The sequence below is a fragment of the Apteryx mantelli genome, chromosome 7 (assembly GCF_036417845.1).
Source record: "Apteryx mantelli isolate bAptMan1 chromosome 7, bAptMan1.hap1, whole genome shotgun sequence".
NCBI classification, from domain to species: domain Eukaryota; kingdom Metazoa; phylum Chordata; class Aves; order Apterygiformes; family Apterygidae; genus Apteryx; species Apteryx mantelli.
Genome location: NC_089984.1, coordinates 37,296,989 through 37,321,624, shown reverse-complemented (window position 1 = coordinate 37,321,624; position 24,636 = coordinate 37,296,989). Strand labels below are relative to the sequence as shown.

At 39.4% G+C, this 24,636-nt stretch overlaps 1 protein-coding gene across 1 annotated transcript in view; it reads right to left on the bottom strand.

The window, feature by feature from the left end:
- SLC18A2 (solute carrier family 18 member A2) overlaps nt 1-23,626 on the bottom strand; it is a 31,467-nt gene extending 7,841 nt beyond the window's left edge. The window contains exons 1-9 of the mRNA XM_013948674.2: nt 23,451-23,626; nt 21,367-21,718; nt 15,039-15,097; nt 13,003-13,086; nt 9,706-9,798; nt 8,701-8,790; nt 8,550-8,593; nt 8,410-8,470; nt 4,220-4,315 (exon numbers count right to left, since the gene is read on the bottom strand). Of these exons, the coding sequence (XP_013804128.2) occupies nt 4,220-4,315; nt 8,410-8,470; nt 8,550-8,593; nt 8,701-8,790; nt 9,706-9,798; nt 13,003-13,086; nt 15,039-15,097; nt 21,367-21,718; nt 23,451-23,571 (1,000 nt within the window). The 5' untranslated portion in view covers nt 23,572-23,626. The remainder of the gene's footprint in view (nt 1-4,219; nt 4,316-8,409; nt 8,471-8,549; nt 8,594-8,700; nt 8,791-9,705; nt 9,799-13,002; nt 13,087-15,038; nt 15,098-21,366; nt 21,719-23,450) is intronic.
- Nucleotides 23,627-24,636: the final 1,010 nt, after the last annotated feature.

The following is a 24,636-nucleotide window of genomic DNA, read 5'->3' as shown; positions in this document are numbered from 1 at the left end:
TGCAGCCCTTTCATGAAATCTAATGACATTATCTATGAAATGCAGGAGCGATGTGATGCCTTTGAAAAGAGTTTTTCAGCATCAGCTACAAGAACTGGTATTGGAGAGGAGACAGAAAAAAAAAAGAGCAAAAAGTATTTCTAACTACAATAAGCTTTAGGATAGTTCAAGAGAGTTCACTTTTCCCTTCACAAATATTTCTCTGTTACATTGAGCTTATTGAGCATATGCTCAGCATATGCAGCAGGCACAGAACTGTCAGGTAGGTAAATCTCTCCCTGGAGAAAGGAGACAGCAGGGCTGCTGCTGTGACTTTGTGAGCTTGCTCCATGTGAATGCAGTAAGGGCCTGTACTAGAGGCAAGTTTGTAATGCCACAGCATGGTCCTTGGTCAAGTAACTACTGAAGCTGAGCATATATCCATAATGCAAAGGTTAACAAGCCTTAAAAACATAATTTTTAAATGACTTAGCCAATATATTTACAGTAAAAGTTAATTTTTAAGAAATTGGTTATTTGTTTAAATTAAAAAAAACCAATTACCTATGATAACGTGCAGATGAGGAAACCCAACTAAATTTTTTCTGATGCTAGAGTAACCGGACCCTACCCATATGTCCCACATCTACTCTAAAAGAAAGGTTGCTTGGAACAACTGTTTTTGTAGTCTAAAGGTTTCCACAGAAATTGCTGTATGTGAAGTATCTACAGCTGGCTACACAGTGGCCAGAAACTTCTCTGGTTTAAAAACCAATTAAAATCTGTGCTTGAGAGTTCACGCTCTTCCTATCCCTATACATAAATCATACGGCAGAACCAAGCCTGGGGGGAAACATATGAGGAAGCTTCTGCTTTATAAAAGAAATACTAATAGATAGAGCAGAGTGTCACTGCCTCTGCTGTGTTTGCCTGGAGAACGCCAGGGAGAACTATGTAGGCACATACAAGACCATGGGCTGTCTTTGAAAAGATATTGTATAAAACATTTCTGCAAAACAGAAGAAACAGGGCCGCTGTGTTTAATGTTGGATCCCTTGTGGAAAAGAGTAGAGTGGTTTATGTGTCTTGGAAGAAATAATACACAGTATTTTTTGTGTTGTTCCTGTTAAATTTTGCATCTTCCTAAGAAAAATAAAACTGGGAAATTTGCCAAAACCGGGAAAGTCTAACAACTTAATGCTTGCCATGACAGGCCTTCTGTTTGCTCATTTTTTAAATTGGGAATCGGGTAATTCACATTTAGAAAGCTGCCATGACATTATGGTACACAATCAAACAATTTCCTTCAAGTGTATATGCTCCTCATCTTTCACCAAGGCAACATAGATTTTCTCATTTCCTGTCTATCCATCTTCCTTCCTATCTCTCTGATATTCATGAGAAAAAATCTAGAGGTAATTTTCAGCACCACAATATTCTGTGATTAAAATCCTCACGCGTTGTAGTGGTAAGGCTGGGGAAACGTTTTCACCTGTGTAACTGCAGCTGCTTTGGTACTGCTGGGAGCAATCTTCTTATACCAAGTTGTCATGTTACACAGAAGACCTTGAAAACTGCAGAAAATACTGCAAAGACTTGCTAAATAAGACTTATAGTTAGGTGTGTAAGGCAGTGATAAGCTGTGGTATACTGAAGCAGAACTGTAATTTTCTAAATAAGCTTTAAGCACTGTAACACTCACTGATTGAAATCAGGATTCTTTGTACCTTCCTCAAGTCATGTTTCAGACAACTGGACTTCTAAATTGTATAAGATAAAGATTTACTTAAAATCCTGTAGTTCAAGATACAATTTAAGAGGCTTAAAAACTTTAATTAATGCTGTCAAATCAGACAATGCATAATGGAATCAATTACTTATATCATTACGGGGTAAAATTAGTCTTAATTTAAAATGGATATTTTCCTTCTAGGAATCTCTATTCAAATAAGAGATTCGTAAATCTCATTTCCGTTACACCAGTAATATTAAACTCTAGTGTGGGAGATAGATAAGCAATCTGTCTTCTTCTTAGAGAGGTTTAAAATCTCTAAGCTTGTGCATTAATTTTGCTGTATTACAGGCTAGCAATCATTACCACGTACAATGGTACAGCAATACAATAAGGACTGCTATCTACAGCCACTCTAGATCTGAGTTTGCATTTATTAGAACTAAGGTTTGTATTTTCTCTGTGGTGATGCCATGCTTTAACACAATTACTGTTAGTGTTGGGGCTAATCAGGAAATTTGATATTAACTACTTAATGTAGTGCAGGGATATTAGCTTGATGCTAGTTGAACATCATTTTCATCAAGGATATTTTTTTCAAATATCGTATGAAATGTCACAGCACAGAACACATAATTAGCTTTATCAAATACATTTTGTGTTTGTAACAGTAATTCTTTCATACAGATTATTAAAACAGTAAACATCAGTCACACTCATAAAGAGTATCAAACTTAGGAGTTGTGATACATAAAGGCCAGGCACCCCGCCATCCAACACAATTCACAATACCCTTTGCACGCAACGCAGACGTCTGGGCACCTCAGCAAACCATTCACAGACACTAACAGACTGAGAAAAAAAGCTGTAACTTCTGCTTGCTGCTGGAGTTTGACACTTACTGGAAGTTAGTCCCTTTTTCTTGTCTTTTTCCCCTGTTCACCTCAAAGAGAAAGCATTGCCCCAGTTTTGCTCTCTAGTCTAATCTGATACAGGGGACAAATTCCCAGTTTGCGTGTGGACGCTGGTTTTCTGAAAGGGTGTCCTGTTGCAGCTTATAATTTGCTTCAAGTTAAGGCACTGTCACTGCTTTCTGTAGAAACTGCTTTTTTTCATATAAAATACTCAAATATCATATACGGGAGTGAGTGGAACTCAGCCCTCCCATCACTCAGGTAAGCGGCCTAACAACAGCTTGAAAGCATAAGTCTCTGCTTCTTTCTCTCCCCTAATCATTAAATAATTTTGTTAATTTTGAATGGGGCATCTATAACTCCTGAAGTAGGTTCTGCAGGAGGTAGCTGGTAAAACATTTCATTCATGACTCCTCTTGAGGTCTAGGGAGGAGAGAGAAGAATTACACCCAGCCACAGAAATGCAGGTGCTTACTGAATTTTACTGGTAAACTTAAGTTTAACTTTAAGCTGGAAAAAGCTCTTTATTTGTAACCACTTGCCCCCTGGTGTAGTTCTCTATTCCAAAGGCAAAGAATTTGTGGTCAGAACATCAAATGCTGGTTTCAATTAGAAAATGTCATTCCCTTCAGTAAAAACAGGATTATTCCTCAGAAGTGTCATGAGCTCCGTGGAGAAGTCCCTTATGAATGGGATGACTAAATAACCATTGAGAGGGGTGTAAAATCTTCCAGATTCAAGAGAAAATGCTCCTAAGGCTCCCTTTCTCTCTGGCGGCTACTTAAAAAATAGTCCATGCTTCTTCCACCCTGTTGCTGTGAGCAGCCCTGGATGAGTATGTGTTAGTTTGTGCATGTTCTGTGCCAAACATGCTGAATCCAATGTGGACTTCTGTGATTGCCCACTCCAGGCAATTCATACGAGGAATTGATAAATGATTCCCTGTGGGAAAAAACTCAAACCTCTAACACAAATTGTTTTCTGGTTTTTGAAAATTGACAATGCCCTTTAATCAAATCTTTGCCATTTTCTTGATTGCCACAAAGACTTTATAAAAAACTTATTTAAAAATAGAACCTGAAATTTGTGCATATTTGCTAATGTCTAAAATGTGGGGCTAGAAATCAAATAAAATTGTGCCACACTTAACCATAAGTCTCCAGTTTGGCAATGTTGCTGCAATGTATGAGTACACGGCACACATGCAGGTATACCAGAGTGCCCTGCTGGGCCAGCTCTGCTGCTCAGACTGCCCCAGGGAACTCACTGCCAGATGTGCTGGGGCTCCAAAGGGAGCCCGATAGGACTGGCACTCCGCAGGGACCACACAGCGCTGTGACTGCCTACATCTGTTTCTCCTTGCAGTGCAAGTGTTGCCCCTTATTTGAATCTATATTACAATAATGGTAGTCCCCTATCTATTCCTTTTACAAAAGCACGTATGCAATTGTACCACTATAATATTGACAACTTAAAGACAGTTATAAAAAAATGACTACCCTAAAGCACATAAGGAGATCATTGTTGATGGGACCAGAATAGAGACAGACATTAGGTAAAATATAGTAGAAACAAATAGTGTACTCTACTTTACCAAGTTGCCACTTTCTTGAACACATGGTCTCCATCATCCAGATGGGTAATGCTGGTTCAAGCATAGCAATAGCCATGTTTGCAAAACAGATTGATCCTTAGAACAGGAGAAAAAAAAAGTAGAAATTATTTCTTTTGACTATTAACAAAAAGCTATACAAAGAATGGATGCTTTTACAAAAACATTGAGCTCTTTCCAGTCCTATTTGTTATGTGTCAAATGTTGATTAATGTTAAATAGCAGAAAATGCAAAACCACTTAAGACTAACTTCCTATATATTTCAATTTTCATAGAAATTCTACAATAAAGGTTAAGCTATTTTCATAATGTGGAAGGGAGGGGAACAGAGTCTACAGTGAGCATGATGACATTTAGAAAGTTCATGAGGTCTCACTGTTGTGCAAATGATAAACTAAAACTACAATCCTTTGGTCTTTATCTCTAGTCTCCCGGAGCAAAAACTGAACCCTGTTGTGCAGGAAGCACCAGCTCTGACCCCATTCCTTCATCATTTGAAAATAACTAAGAAGAGACATGGAGGTCTTGATCCAAAGAAAACCCATGAGAGAACCACAAGGATGTCTATCCCCTACAATAGGGAACTTAGTGATGAGATCCCAGAACTAGCAGCAAATAAGTCTGTGCAACTGAGCCTAGCCCTATGAACTTCAAATGCTTCCCAATCCCTTTTGAATTTTGGGACCTTTAGTTGTTCAAACGCAAAGCAGTGAAAGTGCTGATTCAATCATGCCTGCTAGCTCAGCTCTGTCAATGCAAAATTTTGTTTCCTGCACTCCACAACCTGCAGATTGAGATTCCAGTGGTTTTATGTCAAGTTCATCTATCCTCAGTAGCGCACTTCAGCTGCAGTGCTGGGATTATTAAATCTCATGGTATTTCTTCTGATTCAAGATGGCTTTCCCACTTCCTCAAAAGAACCTGAAGCAGCTAAAGCCTAATGCAGGGCAACAGGAGGCGTCCCCTCTGCTAATCCTTTACAAAATGACTTTCAAGGGGGTTTGGAAGTCACTTCTAGAACCGACAACCTCAGGCATGTGTTCCCACTTTTCTTTCTAATATTTATAATCTCTGAAATTTAGGAACATATTCAAGACTTACAGTAGTTTACCATCCAAATTTTACTTTTTTAAAAAAGCTTAATTTGTCTGAGGTCAGTGAAATATTATTTCTCTTGGAATAAGTTCCTCCTCATACAGTTCAAAACAAAATGAGCACTGATGTCATTCTTTGTTCAAACCTGTCAGAATATATTAGATGGTGTATCTAAGATTCCTAAAATAAACTTTCAGGTTGGCTCACTCACTCCCTTCCTGGGGCAAGTAGCAACAGTTCAGCACTGCTTTACGCTAATGATGTAATGTTATGTCTAAAGCTAACCTTTCCACTCTGTTGCAGGCTTCCACTAGTAGAGTGTCTATAGGCAACCCTAGTTAAACACCTAGGGGTTTCCCTGTTCCAAACCAAAATCAGCCAAGCTTCAGCAACTTCTCTGATGCCAGAAAACCACTTTAAGCCACACAAAGTGCAGCCAGAGAAAGCAGAGCGATTCTAACAGAGGTGGTTAAGCAGCAAAGATCTTATTCTGCTCTTAATGAACTTCACAAAAGTCCAGAAATGGGTGCGCATGCAGATATGTCTTGTGTCCATTTGTCATTAGGACAGGACATCACCAGAGTTTACCAAACTCAGCCAGTACACCATGACAAATGTGTGTCAGATCTTTAGGATGTACCTCAAGAGAACAATGAGAGCCTAAGATGGTACTCTGCAAACTAAGCGCAAGGCCCAATAGAGACCATACTACCTGACTGAAGCTTCCTCAAAAGACGATGAAATAAATCTTGCCTCTATACTACATGGGGTTGACCTCTCTTAAGAGAGTCATGTCTCAAGGGCATAAATCCTACATTGTTTCTTATTTTAATTAGATTAAATGTTCTGTAAGTGTGACACTGCTATATTCCAGCTGGATTCCATCTCCATGGCTGAGAACCCACTAGGCTTTTGGCACAGTACCATAAATATCAGCAATATTTTCTTGTAAAAAAGGTGGATACCCAGAGAAAAGTTGCCAGGCACCTTCTCAAGAACCCATGTGCTCATGATGATATCTGTCTCAACTTATGAAAGTTCTGGTTTTTGGATTTGATGGTTTAAACTAACTTGTCTGTCAAGGCAACTTTGTCACCCTGTAGCACCTAGAGCTTCTTTAATCCCTGTCAGTGAGGTCTAGCTATGAGAATTACATTGGCTTCATTTGTTGAGCTCCACTTAACAGTGACAAAAACTGTCAGTAATGTTTCTTTTATCTGGGTACGTAAGACTGACTTTAGATTTGGTATTTGGGGCTCAACTCTGCCTCCACAGCCTTCTACCTAACAGTGAATTTGGTCTGCCAGGGAAATAAAAGCTGAAGGAAGAAGGGGCCAGGGTTACAGAACATATATATCATCCATATTGTCAAACTGCTGAGCAGTCTCTATTCTGGAAGACAGTAATGTTGGATGTTGTACCTAACCCAGGGTGACCCAGCTGGGCTACTGACAGCACCAGTGGGACTTTCTCATATCCTTGGCACTGATGCATGGTGGGAAGGGGACAAATGACCTGGCACATTTGGAGAGCGTGGAAAGAAATGGAGCAAAGAAGGTTTTTATGTTTCTGCCCTTCTGTATATCCTTTCTTTCCCTCCCTCCTGTCAAGCCCAGCTGCACCGGATAAAAGATGGGAAGGGGAACTGGGAAGCACCAGCAGTGCTTACAGGCAAATGCAGGAAAGCAAGAGGGAAAAGGAGCCAGGGCAGTAGAGAAAATGTATCTCTGACACACATAATCCTGATTCCAGGCTACCTACTCCACCTATTCTGAGTCTTTTTCACCAGTCTGGCTCTCAGACTGGTTGCTTTACCGAGCCCCTGCAACATCAGCTGCAACAGCTTCTCAGGGGAGAGGAGCTGCAGAAATTGAATACCATGCAAATGTGTTAGAAAATGGAAACAAATTCCATCCCTGCTCCTAGCAGGCATGGAGGATGGTCAAAACAAAGCAGCACTTAACAGTTCATGCGAAGCTGAGTTTTAGCCACATCTTAGTCAAGCAAAGCTCCTCTTACAAATCTATCCCCTTGTCACGTTTTAGGGTTTAAAACAAGTTCTGTTACAGATTAGACCTTGACAGGGATTACATTACTCTCCAGATATCTACTTTATATGAGCCTGATATGATGAACCTTACTTTGCAGCACCTGCTACTAACCACTGTAAGAGACTAGATACTGAATTGGATCAATGATAGATTTGATCTCTTATGACAGCTGCTGTCTTTGCTACTCTCTTCCCTCAAATACTCTTGTTCTATGGTAGGCTCTTTTAATGCTCCAAGAATTTCTTAAGCCAAATTGTTTATAAAACTTTGCACACAGCTTGACCAAGTGTCTAGTCACAGAGTTAAGATAATGATAATTCCCTAAGATCACTAAAACCAGAGAACCCAAATAATGCCTGTAAGATTGCTTTGTAGGACAATTAAGCTACAAGTAGAGGAACACAGTTGTAAAAATTATGATGTGTTTTCAGGTATTTGATGAACATAAAAAAGGTCAGGCTTAATTATAGACTTCTTCAGAATAAATGTTCAATGAAATGTGATGCGAAAAGGCAAACTTCTCTCTAGACAGAAAGAATCATCAAACAAATGATAAAGTTAATACCAAATGCATTTCACTATTTGATCCAGACTTTTTGTCAAATATAATCCATGCCCTAGAGACTAAACTCACACCCTCTTCAAAGGGAAACAAAGTTCAACATATTTCCTTATGCCTGTCTGAGATGTGCTGGCAATTCCTCTGTTCAAATGCCTTAGCCCTATTCATTTGCCTTATAGAAAGTTCTAGGGTCACATCTCAGTGTGAGCAGCAGTCGTTATCTTAGTAAGTCACTGCAATTCATTAGCTTCCTCCAAGCTAGACAGACACCTATATATCTAACTTCCATCCTATTATGTTTCCAGTGGTGTACTAAACCTGTATTGCCAACAAATGATTTTGTTCTTTGAGCTTTATGTAAATGAAAACTGCAAATGACATTACAGTTAAACTAGGTTAGCCTGAGGCATTCTAGGATGCCAGCTGTAACACCAACAGTTGGTAAAGAAAAAGAATCAAGTACCTGCTGCGATAATGATGTAAGGGTCCTTCAAGAGCGTCAGTAAAGGTGTCCCTTTCTGACTCTATGAAACACATAAAAGCTTGGGTTTATGAAAGGCAAAGCATTATCCATCACCTGAAGTGTTTTATGTTAATACTTACTTCTGCTTGTGCTCTGGACGGTTGTAGCACAAATAATTGAACGGCTGCAAAAAGAAAGCAATGCTATAACATTTCTTCAAGAAGGTGGTTAGATGGTAAGGCATGGAAGGAATGTGTTAGATGGAAAAATTGAATGTTCATATTTACTGACCTCCATCTAACAGCGCTAGTGCAGCCAGCACAAGGAAAGGAGAACTCTTCCCCACGAACTCATACATGACGCTCCCAAAAGGCGGGCCCACTGAGAGGGAGAAATAAAGGAAACAGTTCTGCAGCCTTCTTCTGACTCCAAACACATAGCCTTTTCAAGGGTTTGGGCATGCTGCTACCAACACTTAGTGACAAAAACCCTCAATTTAAGAAAAAACACAAAGCTCATTGATCTCTTTGATCACAATAAATAGCCGTATTTTTAACTCAGAAAATACTGTTCCATGAAAACAAAATCCAAACATCTCAGAGACTACTGTCTGACATGGTTCAAATATGAAACATCAAGCACCAGCCAAGTCCAACTTGCTTTACTCTCTTTACTTGCTTCACTCCATTAATTTCAATTATATTAATTCTGTGAGTCAAAAAAGCAGGATCTGGTCCTGGAAGCCAGTGAGGATCAGATAGTGCTCCTGAGGTGAGCTTCGTTGGACATACTGATCACAGCGCCACCAAGCTGGAACTGGATCAGAATGGGGCCCAAACCCTTTAAAGTCCTGCATTCGTTTCCTGCATTTAAAGGTTTACATGGGTAAGAACATAGCCTGTAGTCCCTGTAAAGTCTATCGAAGTCATGAACACTAACCTATACCACTAAAACCCAGTGATATAACTGAGTGAGCACAATAGCTCTGATTGATTGCTAATCACTGGACTGAGCACACTGGTAAGAGGAGATATTCTGAATCAGAAGGTAATTGGTAACCAATGTTTGAAAAACTGTGTATCAGAAGATGTGTCTACCTTTAAGAAAATGCATCTGCCTGAGAAATATATTTCTGTGTAAAAAGCTATCCTTAGCATGCACCAGTAATCTAATCTGGAGATGGCATGATAATACTGCACTTGATCAGAATCTTCTACTGCTTTCACAGGTCACAAATACATGTTCTGGAGAATGTTGAGGGGTTTCTTTTGCTGGCAGAGTCTCCATCTCACTCACCTAATACTCCCATGGCAAGACCTCCTAGTGCAATTCCCATTGCATTGCCTCTCTCTTCATCGTCTGTATAAACGCTGGCGAGCATACCCATCCCTAACATTAAAAAAAAAGAACAAAATTAGGCAGCTGCTCACTACAGTGCTTTGTCATCATTTGCCACCCCTATAGAATATTTGACAGAGATGACAGCAGGTATAGAAGGAAGCTGTATATATATATATATATATATATATATATCTCCTCCACATGGAATTCACCTTAAAGCAAAAGAGAGTTTGGCAAGTGCAAATGGTCTCTAAGACCATGTTCCATCATGTTCTATCACTCAGGTAATTTAACGATGTCCTGATTTGCTAGATTCTGTCTTTGTCACACAGCTTTTAGATGATATTTTTTCGACTAGTTGAAACAAAGCTTTTGACAAGTATTCACTGTCTGTTATTTATACTCCAGTGCTTGACACAAAGGTCTGGTGACCACTCACACATATAACTGTGGTCAATGGAAGCTATGCTTTGAACACAACATATTATGCGGTGCTGATTACTTTGAAAATGAGTATTTCAAGTTCAGCATCCAAATTAAAAGATGGTTTTGACCTTTATCTTCATGTGCCTCACTTCTGCATCTGATGATGATAAGCTCCATTTCACAAAGGGAAACATGAAACCAAATTCATTCATGTTTTTGTGAAGTACTCAGACACTGTAGTGGTAAAAGCTATAGAAGAGTCCTCATAGAAATCAGTAATTCTGTTTGCAAATCAAGGTTTGAGTAGAATTCAGTAAATAAGGTCCACAGCTGCACGGTGAACCAGAAGGAGAAAACAAAATACTGTGTGATTGATCATTAAGTGAATACTGTCCATCATGTGCACCAAAAGGGCAGAGATTGTATGTGAATGAACATGCTTATTAAAAATTGTGGATCACATCAAATTGTTAGTAAAAACTCTTGGAGAGCAAGTTAGAGAACAACATCAGAATTCACAATGAATTTGTCACATTTGGAGAAATAATCTGCAAAAAAACAGGATTCAATACAAGGAAGATAACAGTTTTACACTTAGATAGGAATGATTACATACAGAAATACAGGATGGTAAATGACTGGTTGACAACAATACTACATAAAACATTCTGAGGGATATAACAAATCATAAGCTGAACATGAGTACGGAAGTGTTGTAAGTAAGGTGAACTATGCTTGTCTGTATGATATGTAAAGTAATTCTTTCACTTTGGCTGGCACTTAGGAGGTATCATAGCTTCTTCTGAGTACTGGGTCTGGTTTTGGTACAGCACAGTAAGAAAGATGGAGGTGACTGGAGACTATCCAGAGGAAAGCAGTGAGGCTGAGCAAAAGTTTAGAAAACATTATCTGTGAGGAACAATTGAAGGACTTTGGATTTAAAACCAGAGTGGAGAAAAATGATGGGACTAGCCTTCAAATATACGAAAGAACCACAAAGAGAAAGGAAACAAAGTGTCCTTCACATTCTCTCTGGGTATGGGAATTAGAAATGCATTTTAAATGACAGTAAGGAGGCTTTAGATGAGAGATCGGAGAAAATTTCCTAACGCTAAAGGTTATTAAGCATAAAGCTAGATGTTGAAAGGATTTCTGGAAACTTTTGAGAACATGCTTGTCAGGGATACCTCAGGAATGCCAGACACACAGCTGATCCTGCCTGATCCAGCCCTGATCAGGAAGAGGTTGGACCAGATGGTTTCTTGGTCTTTTGTCCTCTATTTTGTAGGTTGTTGAAAAAAAGTCACGTGCTCATATAAGAACTGGATCTCAAAGTGCATACTTGCACAGGGACTGAATTAAACTGAACAATAATTCTGGCATGTCTTAACTTTGAAAAGTTTGAGCTGCAATCTTAAAAAGGTTGTTTAAAATCTATTTATTTTGTGTATGACCACCCATGCAATTTTCTTGTTCCTTTTTATAGGGGCAAACTGGAAACACATATGATATCACACAGCATACAATGGACTCTGCACCAGCAGATCCCTTTATATCCATTACACTACATTTAACAAAACAACTGCTATGGATCCCAGACTCTAAACTTTTATGTAGCTCAATTCTACAGATAGCACTTGCGTAGTGATTTCCTCAGACAGCTGCTGACAGCAGAGGGGTGGAGAGACTGGACAGTCGCTTGTTTTGTAAGAGGTTCTACAAGGAGACATGGCAAATTTTCTTGCCCTCACCCCTCCTGCTTGTCTTTGCCTTCTCCATCCCTGGTTCTTCATCCCATCCCTGCCTGCTCACTTAGCCACATACCCACTCTTCCAACTACTCATCCACTCTTAATCTCTCTGCTTAACCAGTTTGTTGCACAGCCTCAAACTCATCCTGACCAGGAAGTGCTTTTCACTCCCAGTTTGATTGCTTAGTCTGAGGTGTTGAGTATTCCCAGCTGCCCCAAGCAGCACTGCCCAGACATGGGCTGGAGCAAAATCCATGCAGAGGGAATTTGGATGGAATTCAGCTGCCAGATTCTTATTGAGTTACTACAGAGTGCATGTGACCTCTGTTTATGGACCAGTATAATTGGGAGGAGGAATTTTCCTGAGGAAGCCAAAGGACACACTCTTGTCAAAAAACTCTATTGATCTCTCCTCACAAGCCGAATTCATGTTCCTGCTGCCATTGTAGGAAATTTTTCCAAGAGAAGATTGTGAAATGTTCTAATATGAACAAAACATATTTTCTCTAGCCTCAGTCTCAAAAATGGTTGAACAATTTGGGCTGAAAGCACATACTCCATTTCACCTACTTTTTAAAAAATAAGAATCTTGAAGCAGGTACCTAGTATAGGAAACATGAGTCCAAACTGGCAGACGGAATTATAGGCTACTGAAAACAACATTTTGTAACAGGAATTTCAGTAACAGGCAGAGCTACTAGTCCCCACTATAATAAGTGCAGACATAAGTTCCTGATGACCTTTAAAATGGCCAAAAATTAATTTAGAATGTTGAAGACACACATGCAGAAACCCCAGGGAGAGTGTAGTTCATTTAGTTTTCTACCTTACAACAACCCAAATACCAAGGAATTCTGAAATGACATTTACTTTTGGGCTTCTTTATAAGAAAGAGGCAGAAAAAAAGTGAAATTGATTTAATTGAATAATTCAATATTAATTATTGAAACTGCATTTAATTGAATAATTCAATATTAATTATTGAAACTGCAGACAATATATAATTAAGAAAATGACTGTCACTAACAACGGCAGAATCAGTGATCTGCATTTTATTCTATTGTGTATTCTCTTACCTGCCACTGAAGAACAAGAGGAACCCACTCCTTGAAGGGACCTTGCAATAAACAGTAATGTGTAGCTGCCTGAGAAAGCAAACACTACAGAAAAGATAGAGGTAGATTTTAAAAATTAGGTTAACTCTAACTAGGTTTAAAAGTTAGATTTCTTTAAACTAACACAAAAACTTCATGCAATTTAGTCAAGCGTTTACAGTGACTTGTGTCACTTTCAATGCTAACTGCATTATTTTCTCTTATTGCATTTTGATTTGTCAGTGATGAATTGTTCTTAGGCGTCAAAGCCTCCTGGTAACACAGAATGCAAGCATACAAGCAGTCTTAACTAATTACTTAGGATTAGATTATATCCTGCTCTGATTCAGCTGCACACAGACGGAGTAATAAGACCTCTCCTTTCATGTGTGCCTCCCCATGCTGCTTCATTTAAGGGTGCCCAGTTTGAAGCTCCAGGCATTTCATATACACCACCTCCCACGCCGCCCCCCACCCCCACCCCAGTGTTTCCTCCAATAAGCAAATGGGTGGAGAGAAGTTTTACAATGGTGCAGCCAACTCCACACTAGACATTGTGTAGCACAGTTGGCTGAACCTGCAAGGAAGTCAACTCCACCCATACTAGGGCTGTAGCAAGTTACTGATGCTCACAGCAGCAGAGCACCAGAGAAATTGCACCCGAAGAGGTGCCTCTCAGTAGTCTCCAGGGAGAATTCACCCAGGACTCCCCTCCCTGCCTTTATCTGTTATTTAGGACAGAGTCCCTGACTGCTGCACTCTTTAGTCTGGCTAAATTCCCCATTAACAACCCTACAAAATCAGAGTGTCCCAGAAAACCAAGTGTGTCGCTCTGTGTTGAGCCTTTGTCACGGTCAGTTTCAATAAATCTAGGGTGAGTTTTTTAAACTCTTTTTCAGCTCTTACCGATTGGTCACCTAAGGAATTTCCCCAGACAGATTATAGCTGGGGGAAGCTGTTACATGCTAACTAAACGGAAGATCCATGTTCACTTCTCCCACCCACTCTGCTGCATTATGTCTCTCAACCTTTTCACCAGGTCTTACAAAAATCCCTACCCATGTGGAGAAAAAAAAATAAAATAAAGGAAGAAAGGATGTCAACAAATCAAGACTATTCCCCTCTGCCCTGAAGTAGGCTTACTGCTCTTATATTCATCCCAACCAAAATTTGTCTAACATGTTCCTAAAATCCAGCAGTGCTAGAGACTCTACAACCAGGTAATCTTTTTCAGCACTTCACTCCCCCTGCTGTGAGAAATATTTTTCTAATATTTAACCTAAATTTTCTTTGATGCAGTTTTTAACCTCATTATTCCTTTTCTTACTTGTAGTGGACAAAGAAAACTACTTATTCCCTTCCTTTTTGTCATAGACTTTAATATGTCCTACATCTGCTTTCTGAAGCCAGTTCTTTTAATCTTTCCTCACAGGCTTTCAATGATCATCGATGGTCTCCTTTGTACTCTTTCCATGTGTGCTACATCTTTAAGTGCCATGCCAAAACTGAATATAAAACCTTATCAATGCCATGAGAGTGGACAAATTTTCTCAGCTGACTTGCAGGCTATGCTCCTGTTCACACATCTCACTGTGATGTTTAGCAATACTATGACACTGTTGATTCATATTCTGCTTGTGATCCACTGCAACCTTACAGTATTTTTCTGGTAAGCTCATACCATAGCTAATTGTTAAGCATCCTGTAAAATAGCCCTCCCATGGCTGAATATTTTATCAGTTTAAAACTGCCTGAATATCACTAGCTTCAGATTGCAAGAACCTGAGAGGAGGATGGGGCTATGGAAGAGACCAACCCAGATGGGCTAGAAGGTGGAGGAGAGTTTCTTGTCTGTAAGAACATTCTTCTCAAATCGTAGCACCATCCATCGAGAGCAGCCATATATTTTCCTTTGAAATAAGTCCCTCTAAATCAACAAGAATGCCTAGTGATAATTATTGTAGATCATTTATTCTAAAGGTGCATCTGAACTGAATCAAATAAATGTGGACACTTACTGATTGTTGACACAAACATGATGCAGAAGCCAGCAAACAGTGGAATCTGGTAGCCTATTCTGGAAAACAAAATGAACACCTACATTTTTAGGATCATCCCACTGACATTTTGAGTTAGATTTACTAAGATGAGTGCTTTAGAATTGCACACACACACACAAATGCAAAAACCCAACCTGTAGTTCCTTTGTAGGTTTTGAACTATTTATATTGGACCATATGTTCAAAATTGCCTATGCTACCAGTGCCTTCTCCCCTGGTACAGCAGAGTTTTTACCTGAAATCCCTGAAAGAAATCCTTCTCACTTTAGAATCTGATAGCCCTGTTCTCCTTCCTCCGTGACTGTTCCAATGCAGCCCCTCTGGGCATCCACGGGGTTGCCAAGGATATAAGAACAGAATATTTGTCCAAGCATGCTGAACTCTGAAAAATTTTAGTAGTATTTCAATGATCATCCGTCTCCATCCTCATGAGACAATGACTATAATGAGACACTGTCAAACCACTGGCTTTTTTCTAGGAAAATTTGTCATCAGCTTTGCTGGGAGTTCTGCCTAAGTTAGGAACACTGGAAGAGTCCCAAAGAGTCTGAGAATATCATTTTTGCTTTTCCGTGATTTTAGGAGTAACAGTGGAGCTGATCAAAGCTTTCTTCATCAGCCCACTCCTTCATCAGAACTCAAAATAGTCTGTAGAAATGCCTGGTTGTTATTAATATTTTCAAGTTTCCATGAAAGAAAGGGTTTTCTGTTGGAAAAGCAAACATATCTTTTTAGGCAGCTAAAAATTGAAATTTCAACAAAAAAAATTATAATATATTATTTTTCATGCCATTACAAATCTACCCTAGAATCAAAAATGCTACCCAGTTAGTTCTAAAGACATTCTTTATATTCTATTCAGTACACTTTATTAATGGCTTCTTTTTTTAAGATTCTACATCTCAAATGTATTTGCAAAGACATTACTTAATGGCCTAATTCTTCAGCAATGGCCAATTCGTTTCAAAGAAACACCAATTGACTTCATCTTCCAATGATTTGGCAGTAGTGGGCATTTATACTGGCAGGATTGGTTTATAATCTAAGTAGGTCAGTCAAATAATGGGATGGTTTATAATTGCTCTTTATTTTTAGTAATACTACAGTCTTGAGATATGTTGTCCAACTGTTGAGTTTTAATTTTTCTTAATATAAGTTTTGTACAAGTGAGATTATTGATCCTCTAGAAGTCATGGTTGTTCTTGCTTAAGGGAAATTCTTACCCACATACAGCTGAAATCTGGTTAGATATGCAGATTACCTTTTTCTGCATGATCTTAGCAAACCCTGCTTTCTCCTAAAATAGCAGCACTAATTAGATGGCAGTTGTTCCAGCACAAATGTCTAATCCACAGCTGCATTCCCTGATCTGTCCAATAGACATTAGAGAGCACAAAGTTTTTCTTGATCAGAACAATTACACTCCTATATAACATAAGTAATCACAAAAAGGAGAGGCATTACTTATAACAGTCAACTATTCAGTGATTTTGTCCTTGTTCCTGGACCATTCTTGTTCTTGCCACATGAAACCTGTGAGTATGCAATTTCTGCTTCACTCCCATGAAGCGGCATGCTCCATCACAGATATCTCTACATTTTTGTTCCTCTCTGTGCATATAATACAGAAGAATACTATCCTATATACTATATGTATATACTCTTTTCTTTCTATCGCAGTCAAACTGCTCATTTTCTTGAGCATTTCTCTAAAAACACTTCAAGAGATTTGTTTGTTCATCGGTAAATTTGAAACAGCTGCAGAATCCAGCATGTTTCAGAAAGGCTACCTGCAGCTAAAAATGTTTTCCAGAAGCATTTCTGACTTACAGAACAGCCAGGGTCCTTAGTTCAGGAGCGAGAGGAAAGGCTGCCACTGAGGTGGAATGCCTAAATTACTAAATCACTCCTTTGCAGTGCCAAGTTGGACCCAGACTGCAAGACTGTTTGGTAGTCGATGATACTCATTAATAACATTACCCTAGAATAAGATAAACCATTGATGGGTACTGTGCTGCAGTAAAATAAATCTTACACTGACCACCAGGTTAGGAGCAGTGGATGAATAGAGCCTAATAGTCTGTTCATTACAGTACTGCAAATCCACTGATCTCAATGCTGCGTATTGCTATCGAGGCACCACTGTGAACAGCGCTTGCTAGGTCTGTCTTCGGTTGGCTGCCTTCTTCACTGCCAGTAAGGCTGGGGAGGAAGTACGGCAAGAAGAATATTTTGATCAAGCTAATGGACCCCTGAGCTGCTGAATGTGTGTGAGGCTAAGGAAGAACATGCAGGGACAGCAGCGCCAGGTAAGAGCGTGGTTCCTGCACTCTCTACCTAAACTCTCCATGCTCTCGTGCAGGGCAGGTTTTGTTCAACCTGGATAACTGATCATTCCAACCACCTGCCTAAAGAAAGCTTCCATCTGAACTGAACTGTAACTGAGCAGCTATAAATGCTATTATATGCCTCCCTCTCCCTCACTCTTTGTACGTATCTTGGTCATAAATACATCATGGTCCAGGCCTCAAACTCACTGGCAAATGGATTCAGATGTCTACTCAGGTTGACTGTAAAAATGATGATGAAAATATCAGTTCATTTTTCAATGAATTTTGAGGTTACATTTGAATAAACACAAGGTTAAAGCCAGATTATTTTTCAAACTGAGGGAGAGACATACATGGCAGATGAGACCCTTACTGGTACTAGTGGACTATCTGGCCAGCACACCTGGGCACTAAGCCTAAGCCATAGAGCTCAGTGATAATTTGAAGAAAATAATGGGGCAAATCAGTCAGTCATAAGAAGCACAGCAGCTTGTTGACCACTTTCTTTACTGTCAAGTATTAGGCAGAGCCTTGAATCTCCCCTTGCCAATGCATCCTTCCCACAAAGGGCAAGTGCCCTGGATTAAGCGTTGTGCTGTTTTGTATAGTTTCTTATTAATCTCACTACAATCACAAACATACTGTGAATCTGAGCCATAAAATCATATCAGGTCTGCCCTGAAGTAGCGCCACTATGAGAAACGTGTTGCTCACATCCTAGGGCAAAGCCATGGCCTTAGCTTTTCATTTGCTATGACTTTCACCAGCATTTAGAGGCAAGGTAGATTGTGCTGTTTCATGAATTACAAACCAGTTCACTAAGACAGGTGTGCGTTTGTCTTGTATTCCATGAAAAAAGCTGGGGTTTAAATAAGGCTATTGTTTAGCAGAGCTTATTTCTTAAATTAATTTTGAAATTTATTTTTACAAATCTACACCTCCAATAGTTTTAGAAAAAGTGAATAAATAGCCTAGAAAACTTTCAGAAAAGCTAAAAAAACCCTGTAATTATGGGCACAAACTAGTGGGAATGTAACACCCTGTTGCATCCTACACAGACTCAAGCACTTGAAGCTACGGTGTACTTTAAGGGAGTAACTCCATACTCCTTCAAAACTCTAAATCACTCCTAAGTAATACTATTCTTTCACTGAAAAACTAAAACCATGGCCACAATGTATTACCTGAAAAGAAAACTTGCTGGGCATCTTAACAAACAGGCTGTGCACATTAATTTTTAACAGAACAACCCATTTTCCTTAAGCTGTGATATTTTGATGAAATTTTGCAGAAGTAGTAACAATGATAACTATCACTGAACAGTTTATCAGTGGTAGAGCCTTTATAATGATAACTCAAACATCTCCAGTTTCATTTACAATAATCACAGTGGTCACTTCTTTTTAACTAAACATACACTTTGTTCTTAAGAAATATCAAATTTAAGGGTTTTTTTGCCAACGACTTCTACAGTTAATTGATAACCATGTTAACTGATATTTCCCACCAACCATTTCTCAGAAGAAAGGCAGATACTGGTACCAAGATATAAATAATGCATGAAAGAAACAGTAATCCTTAAATCTAATTTAGGGCTACTGTGCCATTAGGTCGCTCATTTCTTTCAGTATGAAAGAATATGTTTGTCGCACAAGAAGCTAGGGTGTATCTTGTCCTTGATTATTCTTTTCCCAGTTGTTGGGCATCTGAATGTGTGAACCCTGCCACCGTGATTGCAGTCGCACTCAGCCCCAGGCAAAACCCTGCAGAAGTTTCTCAGCTGCTTCTCTTACGAGTGAAGTGCATCACTCCACTCATCCGCGACATCTTGCAGTGCTTCCAGCACCGACCTTCCCATGAGCAGCACTGCTATTAACAGCAGCAAAGGGAGGCGACGCGGGCACACCTGTGGCACCGCTCCCAAACCTAACAGCTGGCATTTCAGCCCCAGCAGCAACCCACCCGGCTGCTCAGCCCGCCGGCTCCAGAGGAGAGGGGCTGCCCCGAGCCTCGCTGCGGGCAGTGCACAGCTCCAGCCGTGCGTCGCGCAGGCAAAGGGATAGGCATCAACAGGGACACGCACACCCTCACTTACGCATATGCCTACCAAAGAGCAGAGATTATATCTAGAGCATGACGTAACTGCAGTATTGAGAAACCACCGATAATGTGGAGCATGTTACTTCTTTTTTCCTGGTTTGGCAGTTGGTAGAAATTATAATACTAACAGCAGAATCCAGAGAAAAGTAAATATATATAGGGCATTTATTTAGACAGTTAATAAAACCAAGAAGGATTCCTAAAGAAATATGAATAGATGATACATCTTTATGTTACCTTGCCTGTGGGTGAGCTATCCTATCCTCAAAAAAACAATATAGGAAATCTGGGTAACAAAAATTTGTTTCCATCTTTAACTTGCAGACATGTTTGTGTAAAAGTGATTTTGTAATGGCATACGTGTGTAGGTGGTATGTAGTAGGAGATACGGTGAAAGGAGAGAGAAATGAGACTATCTAATTTAAAGCTTTTGTGTTTACACCGGTTCCACAGATTTAGTACAGATTTTGAATTTATAACATTTTGAGTCAAACAAGTGCTTATCCCTCAAGTGGATACTCTTCCATCAGATTAAAATTAAACACTCAGCTTAACCATCACAGGGCATAATCTGTAAAATCTAAGAAAAGTAGTTTTGACTTCAAAAGCAGAAATATCTAATATTTAGGTGTGTTGGTTGTTTTGGTTATTGCCACAGCATTGATTGCTCAAACAAAAGAAAGTGTTTCATAAGGACAGAAGGCGGACAAATTTCCACTGTATGCTATTTTATGAGAAGAAATTTCTGCTTCATAAAAATAGCTTAAATAAGAAATACGAAAATTAGTGATCTGACTAAATATAATTTGGAGTTTCCTTTGTTCAGAGATTGACCTCATAGTCTCATGTATTTTGCTGCCTAGAAAGAATGCAACTTATGTGGGGAACAGGTGTACAGAATACTAACAATAAAATCAAATTAATTCTATAAACACCAAAATTTAAAATGATATTATGAATACTTTTTAATCTCCATGCAAACACCATTAGTGATTGGTCTTTTTACAAACATCATTAGTGATTTCTTTTTTGCATGTCATTGATATTGGTGATTATGTCCCTGATACTGTTCAAACAGATCTTCTAAAATGTAGCATTCAGACTTACTTTGTTCAAGACATCACATATATGCAAAAATATAGAGAGAACAATTTGAAGGTTAGATTAGATCATGTACTGACGTAAAACCATGTAATCCATTGAACTCAGTGATGAGTATGGCATCAACAATCTATCTGAGAGGCTTGTTCACTTTTCATTAAAGTCCATGAGAACTTCCCACTTGGTCCTTACTGCAGTGTCCCAGCACACGATTCAGGAGCGTGGACTACCAAATCGCACACTGAGCTGTGAGCCTCTATGCGGGCAAGGGAGAAATCTGAACAGTGCCTACAGTTTCAACACCACATTTGTGTAATTTAAGTGTAATAGAACTACCATCAATTCACAGTGCGTCACTGTCATAAATACTGAGCTATAGTGTCTTTTGGCCTCACACGCTTGAGTGGTTACATTACGTTTATTGAAGAAATTTTAACATAATTTCAGTAAAAATTTCTATAAAGACCTTAGAACTCAGGAGTTCTCAGAAGTGTAGAAGAAGTGGTGTATGATACTTAAGGTATTAAAAGGCTTGTGCGTAGTTTACCATTTTATTTTGGAAAAGAAGAGGCATTTAGAAGACATGCTAATGAAACATATTTCACTAAAATATTCCTCTGGATAAAGTGAGAAGGACAATAAATCCTTCCACAAACTTTAAATTTCCACAATGGAAATTTAAAGTATTTTGTTTGAAATACTAATAAAACATCAATATAAAATATTAACTGAATAACATAACAGAAATAACATACCTGTTTGTCAGTGGCCCTATGAAAGGGTTAGTGATAAGCTGAACTGTTGCTTTTGAAGCAAACAACAGACCAACTTGAACATTTTCATTCAGCAGGTCCTTATCTTCCTTAGGGCAATCAGATGGTGAATCAGTCACATTCACTGTCATTTGTTCTGTCTGAGTATGATGCAACTCTCTTGGTCTTGTCTTATCAGATTCATTTCCAGTAAGCATTGATGAGTTGTCATAATAGGAAAAGATACTCTGAAAATTGTCCATTGTTGTTGGAACTATGTTAGGCTTAGTAGTCTGGATTTCTGTTGCATTTTTCTCATGTTTGATGCTGTAAAGGTAACTGGGAATTATTGGCACTGGGAAAAAAAAAAGAATATATTGGCATCTTACTATCAGATTATTTGTAAATTGAATCACTAAATTTTCTTATTTGCTTTATCATCGTTTTAGAAATATAAGGCTTTCCTGTAAAGAACGTCAGTAAGGGTTTTGAAGTCCTGAAACACAGAATTAAAAGTTTGCTCAGAAAAAACACACACAAAAACTTGGAAGTGCAGTTAAAACAAAAAGATCTTTTGCCTTATTTTTTTTTTGCCATTTTTAATACCGTTTTCTATACAGCCAGCATTCAGTAAGCAAAATTTGACAAGTACCAAAGACCATGTTTGTACAGTCTTTTTGTTGCACATTACTGCATAAATCCATTTAGTAAGCTGTGAAAACATGGAAACTAAGAAAAACTTTAAAACTATTAAAACAAAGTATTAAAAAAGTCATAAAACAGATTAATAAAACATGCCACAAAAATGTTGCATAAGTAACAGCCATAAGAAGGAAAAATTCATAACAGTCCAATGTTCATTAATCTGAACTGATATGTTGATAATTACATTTCTAATTCTTTTTTGAAAATTTACATTTAAAAGATCATGAAGAAGTTGTTGAACATGAACCTGTTTTATATGACTTAGGATCTTAGCTGCAACTTAAATGCATTATGTATTTCAGAAATTAGTACTTCAGAACTAGTAAAAACTGATGAAGGTCCATTCTACTAGAAAATATTAGTGACTGAATCACCAGCTGTTGTCTCACTTTCTCACTTCCTGAATAAGTCCAATCTTTCATTAAGTCTGCAAACTGAAATAATGTAAAAGGCCTTCTCACAGAAATATTACTGAATAAGCAATGAGAAGTTAATAAATTTATAAGTATATTCATGTAAAAAATCCAGAACTGACTTGCCAAAATATATATCTAAATGTTTTTGTTAAAGTCTACATTGTAGTATCAGCCTTTAAGTATCAGCCTTTAATCATGTGTCTGATTAAAATGCGACGCCGCAGCGGTGTCGGAGGGTCAGCTCTGTAGAACCTGATGCACTTCTTTGAGAAGCATGTGTATTTGTATGTGTGCATGTGCACATCCATGAGTCAGGATGGGTTCTCTGAATGCTTTTAAAAATTTATATAAATACAGAAGTTTGAATTACTGAGGACTCCTAAAACTACCAGTTGTGAGTAGATTCCTAAATCTTGACACTATGTCACTGAAGACAGTAGAAGTTTGCGTCTTAAACTTTGATCAAAACAAGGATTATTATATTAAAGCAACTCATAGAAGTGCTTTTCTTAAAACCTATTTAGATTGCTTTCTTTTTAATCTATCATTTTAAGACCAGTGTGGGGGAAAGGGGGACTATCACAAGGAAACATACATCTCAAATGTTATCTAGCCTGTTCTTTCAGTTGCATGACCACAGGAGAAACAATTTGATGACGAGCTAAAAATACTGTTATCTGTCATTCTCTGAAGTATTACTGGCTTTCAGTAGAAAAAAAAATTATGAAGAGCTTTTTGTACAATGCTTGTCCTGCAATTAATATAGCATAAAATAAAACTTCGATATGTGTGACAGCGTGTTTGCAATACCTAGAATAACACGTTTGAAAATGACTAGTTGGAAATGTTTAATTTGAAAGAGAGCATTAATCATGTATTCAGGGAAGATGTAGAGACCTGGTCTGTACATCTGTCACTAGAGGTTATTTCTGGCAGAAACTGGAAGAAAAAAAATATTCGACATACCGACCACCGTCAGCAGCATGTTGTCCAGGAGTAACGCGATGAAAACGATCAGCAGGATTAGTTTTCTGGACTGCCGGCTGTCCCTGAGCCAGCGGAGGACGCCGAGCTCCCCCCGAGCCATGGCTCCGGCTCCCCGCGGCGGCCGGCGCGCTGCAAACACAGAGGCAGTGAGGCCCCCGGGGCACAGCAGCCCCCGCCGGGGGTCCCGAGCAGCAGCTCCGCGGCTCCCGCTGCCCGCCGAGCTGGCGAGCGGCGCGCTGCGCTGCGCTGCGCTGCGCTCCCCTCCCGGCTCCCGCGGGGGCGGCGGGACCCGAGCGCGCCGCGGCTCCCGGCGCCGCCCCCCGCCGCGCCCCCGCCGCCCCCAGCGCGGCGCCGCTCCCCCCGGGCCCCAGCCCGCTGCCGGCGCGCTGCAGCGCCGAGGCGGAGGCGGCAGCTGGGGCGCCCGCGGCCGGGCCAAGAGCAGCCTCCGGGGCTGCAGCCGGAGCCGCCTGTCTGCTGCCGGCCCTCGGGGCGCACCCACGGCCCCGTGCGCTCGGTGAGGCCGTGCGGAAGCAGCCACGCGGGGAGAAAGGAGTCAGCGCTGGTGCTGATGATTTGAACATTCAATAAGTGTGCCCTTTCGATGGTCCAGGCCGAAATAGTACCACTGATTCCTTTCCCGCAATGAGGTATTTGCACTATTTGGCATTTAAATTGCCCATTTCTCTTGTCCGCTCTGCACGGAATTACAAGGTTATCACCCAGTTTCTTACCTGTGGCATTTGTTTGTAGTCATTATGAACTTGTTTTCTTCGCACTTTGTGCTAGAAGAGAGATTGTATGATTTGAACTGATTGAGAAGCACCTTTTAATTGAGATTTGCATTTTTATATAATACTGTCTTTCAGACCGTGTAATACACGGTTATCTTTCAGTCAGTCAATACCGAACTTTGTGAACTATTCTTTGCTTCATTATCTTCACTTTGCTTCACTTTTGGTAAAGCCCACCAAATTCGAGGGAACTCTCTTTAATGAATTTAAGGATGATAATTTAATGAGTTTCCAGGATCAAGCATCAGACTTAAACTGATGACAGTATTACTGTGAAAATAGTTTATTTCTTTAACTAAACTGCATACTGTATATATTCACTAGTTTAGTTGTGTACCTTTTCAACATGATGAGTTTTCATTAATAACACAGGT